At 41.9% G+C, this 11395-nt stretch overlaps 1 protein-coding gene across 1 annotated transcript in view; it reads left to right on the top strand.

The window, feature by feature from the left end:
- The first annotated feature begins 1023 nt into the window (after nt 1–1023).
- The window catches only part of vipr1b (vasoactive intestinal peptide receptor 1b), a 45166-nt gene continuing 34794 nt past the window's right edge, over nt 1024–11395 (top strand). Inside the window, exons 1-3 of the mRNA XM_030079280.1 lie at nt 1024–1111; nt 7416–7506; nt 11204–11314. Coding sequence (XP_029935140.1) covers nt 1058–1111; nt 7416–7506; nt 11204–11314 — 256 coding nt within the window. The 5' untranslated portion in view covers nt 1024–1057. The remainder of the gene's footprint in view (nt 1112–7415; nt 7507–11203; nt 11315–11395) is intronic.

Genomic DNA, 11395 nt, shown 5'->3' with positions numbered 1-11395 from the left:
TTTTCGACTCATAGTTGAACACCGAGCTCTTTATTTCAGTCTTTCCTTCTCTGCTTGGGCACTTGGAGTAGCCAAATCCATTGATTCAATTCATTGATTCATTGAATACATTTTTGGTGTTTCAGTGATATTTGATAGTTATTTTTACCTTTCCAATCAGCTTTCTTCATGCATTAGTGATTGTGTAACAATACACTAGTATAGTTGGAGAAATGGACTTACTCTATGGCAAGTAAGAGACAAGAAAGTGGTATTTGCTGGTTTAGTTTCTCTATTAAAGTATGCACCCATACTCCAATTATCATGCCGCCTTAGAGGCAAGCAAAATTCTGATTGAATTTAACCGTATTGATCCTCGCAGACCTTCAGGACAACTGTTGGCAAGGACCACGGGGGAACCCAAGCAAAATACTGAACAGTTACATTTCATTATTATTTCATTGACCTGATGCTGAGAGGACAGAGTTTGCACAAAGGACTATTGTGACATCCACCCACAACTTCAAAGTAAATAATTTCTAACAATAAAAACCTCGGGATTCCCTGGGACAAACTTTCACCACACACAGCTGGCAGTTCTATTTAAGGGTCATTGACATAAAAAAGTACACAGACCCCCGGGCCACACAACAGCACGGAGCCATGGCTGCTGCTCCACTAACACACTCTGCTCCTGTATTAATGTGACGGCCTTTTACTTAGCAGATCCTTCTCCAGCCACATGAGCCAGAGCGCCAGCAGCCCCTCACAGACACAGACCGTGCAGTGTGAACAAACCGTCTCCCGGGACAAGCCATCCAGACTTGTGAATGGCTAATGGGCGGGTACATTTAAACAGATGCAGCTTGCGTGCCGGGGAGGCGCACACAGCCACTCCGCTCCGATGGAGCAGCAGCAGCCGCAGCGTTTGGCTTCACACATCTGAACGCGTGCGCGCACACACACACGCACACAAACACAAACACACACGCACACTCTCACTGCACACGCCTTCACATTTTGCAAACGAGTTTGGGAAGATCAAGGAGAGCTGAGGAAACAACTTAAACTAAAGAGGATGGATGCTTCAAACATGTTCTTTCTTCTGCTGTTCTACCGTTTTCTACCCAATGTGAGTACTTCTGTTTTTTTTCTTGCTTTCAACAAATTAGGACAAATACTTGAGCTTTAAGTTTCCGACTTGACAGTCAAACCAAATGTCCCTGCTGCAGTCATAACAAAGGCATAACCAAAGGATAGACCCTGTGTTTCATAATAAAATTCATCATTCAGCTCGTTGGTCGCGCTCATGGAGGTTTCTGACACCCAGTCTGTGGCTTCTGACAGCAAAATGACCGCACTTAGTTTGACTAGGCTGCATGTCAGAGAAAAGTTAATATATATATTTTCTATTTATTTCTGTCTTTTTGATCTCCTACATATGAACTGAGATATGAAGATCTGTCTGTCTATCTAATTATGTATTTATCCATCTATATGCACGTAAACCAATTCAAAGTCCTTGAAAGATTTTGACATAAATTCTGAATTTTGTCTCAAGTTGCTTTTACGTGGCAAAGTCAATCAAATAAAAAGATTACACATTTATTTCCCCTTATTCAGATACATGTTAGACTATCTGATTATTGAGTGGAAAGTGTCTGGATAAAAGATTGTCTTGTAATTAGATATTTACTAGTAAATTTGACTAAACTGATCATTTTATCCCAGGTCTTATAAGGCATATGTTGGCAAATGTGCCACAAACCCCAAATGCACATCCTGGGATAAAGAATTCTTCAAGACAGCTATTTTATATGAAGTTGTGCTCAAATTCAAACATACCACTCCTTTTTAAAAGAAAACACTGTTTTTTTGTGTCTACAGCTTATATGTGAAGCTGAACTTTCTCCAGCAACTTGAAATGTAAAGCTCGCCCTGTGAAGTTGCTCAGATGGAAAGCCTAAAATATTTCAAACAGCTCAGGTAGTTGAGTAGTTGTAACCAGAAGCGAGCTGGCTTATGATCAGAAGGTTGCTGATCCTGAAACCTCAGGAAAGCTCTCAGGGTAAAGGTTTCGAATGAGTAATGCTTCCCTCTAACTCTGCAGCTATTGTGGTAATGCCCTGGGGTGAGATATCCCCATTAACTGACTGTGGCTGCAGAGGGCAGCTCCCAGGTATGAACGTGTGTAATTGTGTCATGAATCAAGGAAATGCAGGAAGGCAACATGAACACTTAGGAAAGGTTTTTTTCTGATCAACACAGGAGAAGAAAAGGCTAAAAACAAAACTGTAAATATTCACATATCCTGGTGTGCCTCCCCTGTCTGTTCCATCTCTTTTTGGTGTGATCTCATAGATACTTTCTCACACTAAAAATAAACTTCCTGTGCAATAAAAGCACAAGAGACACACAGAGATCACTGAAATTTGCCGGTATTACCCTTTAAAGAAAGTGCAACACTGAAATTCTGGACCACAGGGAAAATAATCTTAATCTCTCTGCCTGCTTTTTAGAGCTCCATTTCCACTTTGCACATAATAAGCCATATAGCAGTGCTATGGTGCCTTGCTCAAGGGAATTTCAGTACTGTTAAGTGGGACCTGGGCAGTCTAGATGTGCACTGACTCTTCTTTTAGTAAGTCATAAATACACTCAACACACATCCTGCTGCTGCCACTGGGGACCTGAACCAACAACCTTCAGGGTGCTTCATGTTTGGGCCAACCTGCGCCTGAAGCTGAGATCATCCACCAGATTTAACATTGCTCATGAGAGGAAAATCAGTTAGTCTGTCCTAGTTTGCCTCAGGTTTTTATTCTTGTCATTAGGCTTGTTGACTCATGCACAGGACCAAACTTTCAGTTTCATCTGCACTTCCGTCGTATGTAGCAGAATGGTTTTCAGCTCTGTTTATAAATGTCAAAAGTGTTAGTCCAGCTCCTCTTATACCACAACTGCTGACAGCAATTTTGTATGCACAAGCTATCTCAAGCTGTCAGGTACCAATGTATTTTGTGTACTAACTAATAGAGTTGTATTTTGTTACAATTACATAAACATGTGTGTCAGCCTTTTGCAGGGCGTTGCTCTGCTCTCTGAGCAGTGCATGCTGAGATGAGCTACAGTCTGGTTGTTACCCTGACTGGGAATAAGCAAGTACATAAAATGAATGAATCACTGGGAAAAAAGCCAAGGCAAAGTACGCTCAAAGTTTTAAACAGGGAGCTGATTGCAGCAGCCCCGTGCAGGTTTCTGATTATAATAATATTTGCAGGTTAGGTGAATTCCAGTCATCTGACACTCAGCGTGGTTTCTCCTGCTGCCTGTCAGGCGAGCTCTTTGCGGCTGCTCCGGCAGAATGGACTGTGAACATCTTAGTGGCTGTGTGAAAATGTCTGCTCACTCCTGACAACTCTCACGTCTGGCCCACCATGAGGCTGCAACAGGTCAACCTGAGGCGTCCATTTGTTGACATATTTTAGTGGCTCTTACAGGCACTACAGTGGAAAACTTTTAAATGTTTGCCATTGTGCTCTCAGTACATTTGTATCCATCCCACAATCTCGGGCAGCCGCTTCACAATAACACAGTGTGCTTCTTGTCAGGATATGTAGTGTTGAGGAGTGTGAAGAAAATCCCATAAGTGGTTGAAAAGTGCACGGCTGTGGCTGGATGTGTGTTGTGTTTTTGTGTCATAATGCAGATGGGACAGGAGGAAGAGGAGGAGATGGGGAACTGCATCAAGTGTGGGCGATAATGACTTCTCCTCCCTGACTCGTTCTAAACATGAGAGCAATTTTTTGACAAATTATCATAGACACTTTCAATGCATAGAATGGTGCCATCCCTGACATTTTTTCAGCATGATCCAGACACATTTCCTGTGCTTTGATAAGATGGAAAGTGTCCTAGCTCTAAATCAACCCTGACTGTGACAGTCAAAAGTGATTTCTTATAGGAGGTACACATGATTTACAACTTGCTACCCACTGAAGTGTGGGATGGGAATAAACACACTGCTTTGTCTGGCCACACACAGACATCAGCTTGTCTTTTCATTTGCCTGTCAGCTCGCCCGGTGTTTTATTTGATCGTTATCTTGCACTGAAGCACGGCTAGACCAGCAGCCATTCAAATGACAACAATCGCTAAAAACTTGAAGCAACAGCCTGGTAGCCCTCATGATCAGATCCACACCAGCAAACGATCAAAGCTGGCAGGTATTTATATGTTGCATTAGCCTCAGAGACAGTGTGTGTGTGTGTGTGTGTGTGTGTGTGTGTGAGTCTACCCCAGGGGCCACTTATCATCTGCATAGTGTGAGACTGTCATTTTGATGCACTGCACAATATAACCGCCTCTGTGGCTGAGTCGAGGCCACAGTGCTGATATTAAAAGTATCTGTAATTGCCTCTCACTTAGTATTTGTTTTCAGAGTTTGTGCTGTGGTTGTACGCCGGTGTCCCTTCTTTCTCCTGTATCTGCAGGGATCAGGGCATGCACCCCCATTTCAGCCACCCCAAAAATCACACACTGTTACTCATCCTCTGAACTCTGGCAGTATGTTGTTATGACTGGTCTCCCTCTGTGTATCCTGGCTCTTTTCACAATATACAGCATAGCACATGAACTAATAAACTGCCTCCATGCAAAGAAGAGTGCTTGATCCCACCAGCCTACAGTCCAAGTTCATCCACTCATTCTGCTATCATGTCCCCCCGGACCTCCCCCACGAGGGACTTTTTTTTTTTAATGTTTATGCAGTCTTAGCGCTGTTCTGGAGACTTTTGTTAAGGTTTGTTGCCACGAGGTTGCTTTTCTCAGCAGAGATAAGACCTCAAACTCAAGTTTTAAGTTTGCATTTTGCTTCTTTAGACTAGAAAGTGGTGGAAAAGTACAAGTTTTCTTCCTCTGCTTTAATATTGTGGCCCATGTAGCTGTTCATTTATGTTGCATGATTTCGTTAGTAAAACTTTTTATTGCTTAGTGGAGCAGATAGAGCAGTTTTTACAGTCTACCCACCAGCCCCCCAACCCTCCATCCGTCCTCTGGGATCTTTGGAGTTAAATCCTCTTAAGTGCTCCATCCTTTCATTGCTCAGCAATCAATTTCATACTCATCAAATATAAAGTTTCCAAAGGATTGGAATGGCCTCCAAGAGTCTTCCACCTGTCCATCTTGCCCTGCACACACAAAGGCAGCAGATTAATCTCTTGCCTCCCAGCCTCTTGCCTTGCTATTACAGTAAGGTATGGGGGATTCTCTGCTGTAATGGGCTGCAAACTGTAGTTTCCTGTGAGCAGAGTTCTGGGGATTATGATAGTGTCAAGACGACCTCAACCACAGGGGGGGAAAGTGAGCGAGTTGGGCGATGACTCAGGCCCAGATAAGGAAGTGTGTTGGAGATGTGCAGGTAAACACAGGTCCAATTTAGGCTCTCAGGGCTGTATTGCGGTATGGCTTGTGTAAATTGCAGTTTTCTGCCACACGTTCCATAAACACTGTCCACCGTAAAGGTCATAAAGTCTCATAATGCACATAATTGCTCTTATTGCTCTTAACCCAGTGTTATGGTGATGTTCCCAAGAGAACATTAGCTACCTTGGCTGCTAAAACAAAGCTATAGTTGCAGGGCTACCTGTAATATTTGAGCAATTCTGTAGTACTTCTCGAAGTACTTTGAAAACAACTTAAAACATCTAGCTCTCAAAATAGAAGTTGCGGATACTGTAGGTTGTTTTTTATGTTTTTTTTCCCCACCCAAACCATTAAAGGTGCACAATGAAAAATTGCTGTGGGTCAATTGAAGTGAGGACCCTATAGATTTGACTGAAAAAAATGTGAAATAAGCACATGATTTGATGGCTTTGTCAGATGAATCCTCACTTCAGTCGCTGGCTATTTTGCATAGCATGCCTTTGACTGGAGTATGAGAATACATTCCTGTTGAAAATATTTTCCTTTATCTTTACATTTCTATTTAATGCTTCACTTTTGTGCTTTGCTCCAGGGTGCAGCGTGATAGCACAGACAGTACAGACTTGCAGGATGCTGAAAAGGACTGACAGACGGAATCTGCTCTTTGGAGAAATCCAGATTTGTGTTGGTCCTTTTGTGTGCTATTATGAGCCTCTCTAAATATGCGTCTATTTTACAAAATTAATAGTGTCTTTCCATTCACTGCCGCCTTCAAATAGATGGTTGTGCACATCGGCTTTTGAAATGCAGCCGGAACTGTAACATTTTTCTTCATCTCATCTAAATATCACAAAGCACAGTGGGAACGCCGGATTCCATGTGCCCGCTGCCTGTTAAAGCGAAGAGTACAGCTTACCTCTGAGCTTCATTCTGTCTCAGTACATTGAGTCATTACACTACAATGATCTTGCCTTACAAGCTGTTGAGCTGTGAAACACATTAAGAAGTGTTGCTGTTATCTTGGGAGGCATCCTTTTCCTCACTGCGATTTGTTATTTTCCTTGTCTGAGGTGTGCTACTGTAGTCTAGTAAGGAGCTGCTGTTTATCACACAGGGTCAGATCCACTGGGAGCAGCCCGGGCCGCATTTTAGATTAATGAGGATCACTTCGAATGGGGGCTGCAGGCGCATAAAAGAGCGCTATAGGGAAGGTATACTGAGCGTATCTGCAGGGACCTCTAATTGGACTACATTAGATGCACCATTGTAAATACATTATGTGTTTTGTGCTGCACGAGTCCCTGCACTCTCTTCTTGCCGTGCCCTTGGCTGGCTTATGTGTCTTCAGCATTTCAGCTTTGGAGGGTAAATCCATTTCTATTCCACACCATCTTCCCTGACAGTCCATGGATATGGTTTGCTACATGCAGGCTGGTCACATCTCTCTCTCTCTCTTGCTCTCTTTCACTCTCTCTATCTCGCTCGCTTGCTCCTTCGCTCTATCTCCACTGACCTTCTCAAGCTGCTCACTGCTCGTCTTACACATTTTCATTGACCCACCGGCTCCTTGCCAGCGGCTGTCAGCCTGAGTTTGTCAGCTATAGTTGACACAGATGAACAATTGCTCCAGATTACTCACTGACCCACTCCCCACTTCCTAACCCATTCGTATGATAGCATCTATATGCTATGCAAGGAAAAGATAGGGCACAGAGAAGTGTGTTGTCTGTATGTACTGTGTTATTAGTGGTGGATTCATATTGAAAATGAAAAGTGTAAAATGTCATGGTAGCAAAAACATGAAAGAGGATTGTGAAGGAAAATGTGGAGCAAAATGTTTACTGGAATGCCCACATTCATTAGCATATATCAGTGGCATGAAACCAAGGTGGGCAAACCAACTGCGTCAGCGCCACTGATGTGAGATGAATTCTTACTGCTCTTCACTGCAGTGAGATGACATTTTATGCCACTCCCAACAACCAGATTTGTTTTTGTGCCTTTTTCTGCAGGTGTTCTCCATGCAGATGTGTGACGTGGTGAATGAAATTGAACTGGAGAAAGAGCGCTGCGAGAACAGCACCTCTGGGAACGTCACTTCAGGTCATTCTCCAAACACATTTTCCTATGCAATTCTGTTTTGGGGTTTGGAGGGAGGAAACAGTGTGAGTAAATAAACAGACAGGTATACTGTGTGTGGGAGTCATAGTTAGATATAACATAGTCATAGGAAAAACAGAAGTACTGAACGTTTATCTTAGTAATATGGCAACATTGAGGCATTAAAGTACATAGTAATTTAAAATTGGGCTGTAAATAAAATTATTGTTATACATATAATTCTACTCCTTTGGTTGTAGTTTATAATAATAACATAGAAATCAAATCCTAAAACTGAAGGGATGCAAAATTTCACAGAAAACATGACAGCATGATTATAATTTAAGAAAACAGCTTGTCTCCATTCAAAACTCCCATTCATCTTAAAACAATAAATGTTCACTTTAAGAGGAATGTAACAGACATTAGGTGTAAAAATGATCATGCTTTCAAAGAACCTGAATGCACTGAACTTGATGAATCCGTGCACCACAAAAGAAATGACAAGCGGTAGTCAGGGTTGTTTTTTATTTTTTGTCCCTCCTTTGCAAATAATTGGAGTGTCGCAATTCAGAATATGATTTGCATAAGTGGCAAACTAAACTGGTCGTGGAAAGCATCGTGATTTGTCCTGGTGTAAAAAAAAAATGCCACACACGCTTGATGGCTTGTGGCCAGCCACATCCCTGCTGCACAGCTGGAAATGATTCATATCCAAAACAAAAATTACTTTGAACATGAGGTGCGAGAGGTGCCTCAAGCCATTTCTTTAACTAGTCAGCAAACAATCCGCACCATCCAACTTTAGCCTCAGCCTAAGTTTGAGTAAGCACCTCAGCGAGCGTCAATGAAATGAGTTAAAAGTCATAAAACACTTTTGCACTTTGAAGTAGCTCAAGGTACTTTTCTCTGTATCAATAAATTAAGCTGAACTAAATTTACTCTGTCTCAGATCCTCCGTGTGGGAAAGGGGCTGCCATTAGTCTTTTACGATGCAAAGCCAGCCAGAATACAAAGAAGGGTCAGATTTATTCAAAATGCAAGCATGCACCGTATGAAACATATATAAAACATGAAGATCTAACAAAAATTATAGCATAAATGGTGTGTAAAAATGTGTTAACGTTCAAACAAATGGATCTACAGAGGACTGTAAATGTGCAAAAAGTGTCTGGGCATGTGTAAGTGCATTGTGGAAAAACTATGCATGCATACAAATAGTTTATATTTACAGATGTAGATAACATGGACAAGGCATGCAGATTTGGATTTCGTGCATTCCTAGCTATCCACATCAGAATCTGTTTATGGATGGACGCAGCATACAGTCAGGAAAATTTTCCAATACTGCAGGTAATAGAAATCTTTATCGAAAGATGGAAAGTTTGCAAGCAAATAGTATATAGATTAGTCCAGAGCATACGAATGTGAAAGTATTGGATAGTTTGTATGGATGGTGCGGGCGAGCTGCTCCAGTACCCTCCTCGTTGGCTGAGGCTTTGACTGTTTAGACAGGAAAGCTTTGTACAGTCTGATGGCTGCTGGCACCCAGACGCAGCCAAAGCGCTCTGTGTCAGACCTGTGAGGGATGAGCCAGAGTCTGAAGACGCTCCTTTAGCGCATTGGCTGACTTTAGATGGAGTGAGACGTGTTGTGTAGGTGTTTTTCTTTTTTTTTTTTTCCAAGATTTTGTTTTGATTTATCAATACATATATGCCCAAAACAAAGAGGTGTTGTTTTATGTGCATGAATATCCAATTATACAGTATTTAGATGTTTTTCCCATAGAAATTGAATTTTCACTTCAATTCAATTCAGTTTCTATGGTTTTGTCCCCTGTTCTTGTGTTTCAAATGAAGGCCACATACTTTGCATATTACCGGCATGTTCCTTCTAGACAATATAGGTCAGCACCCTGCAGAGACCTGGGAACCCTCAGAGAAGCCTGAGAAAAGTTTGCACAAGCAGCAGAAAGGATTTCAAAGCACACAGAGCTGAGAGAGAGATTTCCCTGTAAAAACCGTGGGATCAAAAAGTTTAGGCACCGTTGAAAACTTCAGTCTCTGTCAGATCACCAGCTTCTTCAGAACATCCACTCTAAGCCTGTACATTAGGCGGGCAAGGGCCTCAGCAGACGTTTTCGCAACAATATGTATATAACACGGCCATCATGAACACACTGCGTGCTTGAATATACAAACTGTCAAGACATATCCTTCAGTTTTATAGCCAGGCTGTGTTTGTTTCTAGGAGGCTGTGGAACACCAGGGCAATCTGTATGTATGTCTCACAGCTGTAAGCTGTCAATGTACAATATCGGTTCACACAAACACACTTGTACTATGCTACATTACTAATCCATTTATTACAGCTATGACCTTTGCAAGCAGCGTACAGTATCTTCCTGTTGAGGAAGCAGATAGGAAACTGCAGAGATGAGGGGGATAGAAGAGATAAGGAGGACAGCAGCATCCACGAAGGCGGTTCATATGTTCACTCCATGCGCTGTGCAGTTTTCAGGCAGAACGAGGAGGATTTGTTGGTTGCAATTTGTAAACACAATGTTCAAAGTTGGTCCCCCCAGCAAGTTTTCGTTTTTCAAGGATGGCGATGGAATGAAATGACCATCCAAAGTATAAAAACTTCAGTCACCATCCTTGGAAAATTTGACCTGCCAGCACCTCCCTGTCCAACAGAAAACAAGCCAGCACCATGCCGCTCTTCATCCTCATCCTCTCCTTCAGCACTGGCCAGAAATCCAATCCTAGATTCACGCTCATGGTGGAACGAGCTTTGTCCACTTGGCCTTTCACCTGTATTCACCTCGCTATATTTTCTTTTTCTCAGCAGTGCATATCCACGATTTTTATAGCTTCCTATTGACTTTTTTTTTTTTTTTAGGAAAAACCTACTCATTCTACCTTCATGTAATGCATGTCTGTTTTTATTGAAATATGATATCTCAGTCAGTCTTTGTGTACATTATTAGTATAATTGTGAGTAAAAACAATGGGTTTATGCTTGGTTTGAGCTTTGGAGAGGACTCTTGGAGAGAACATTGATATGAATGATTTCTCATCATGTCCCACATGTGTTGAAGGGCATCGGTGTATACATTCCAGCTTCATATTTATGCATGTCCCATCTCATACTGTTGAGCTTGCCACTGTGCACGTTCATTTGCGAGCAGCATGATCAGTCATGTTCCAGCCTCTTGTACACCAGAGGACACACTGTTTGCATGTGTTCACGCCTACTCAGACACACTGGACGAATCCATTAATGTGGATGATTGAGGAACGAAAAAAAATTCTCACAAAATTCAAATTATTTCAGAGTCTTTTGTGGTTTTTAGCAATAGGGTTCATACACAAGCCAAATAACCCTGACTGAATATTGATTCTTATACATAAATGCATCAGACCTTTCTGTGCCTTTGCACAATGCACCCACATGTTATACGAAATGTATGTGTTACAATTTCAGTATTTAACAATTGCTATATATATTCTCAGCAAGTCAATTATCAATCATTAACGCTTGAAATTGAATGAAAATTTTGTCATTGCTAAGGGCAGCATTTAATGTGTCATAATAATCTGTGGTTGTATGTGTGTGTGTGTGCATGTGTGTATCTTTGTGTGTGTGTGTGTGCCTGTGTGACTGATGCTATGTTAATGGTAATGTTGTCTCCTGGCAGGTTGCCAAGGGATGTGGGATATTATCGCCTGCTGGCCCTCAGCCAAAGTTGGAGAGGTGGTTACAATCAGCTGCCCCAGTTACTTCAGCTATTTCAGTGACCAGCAGAAAGGTAAATAGCCTTTTTTTTCACTGACCTTAGAAACAAGCTGCATGACAAATCTCTGCAAAATGTATTTTTTCTGCTTATTTC

The sequence above is a fragment of the Myripristis murdjan genome, chromosome 20 (genome assembly GCF_902150065.1).
Source record: "Myripristis murdjan chromosome 20, fMyrMur1.1, whole genome shotgun sequence".
NCBI classification, from domain to species: Eukaryota; Metazoa; Chordata; class Actinopteri; order Holocentriformes; family Holocentridae; genus Myripristis; species Myripristis murdjan.
The sequence above is the reverse complement of the archived record's forward strand: the minus strand, read 5'-3'. Positions and strand labels throughout refer to the sequence as shown.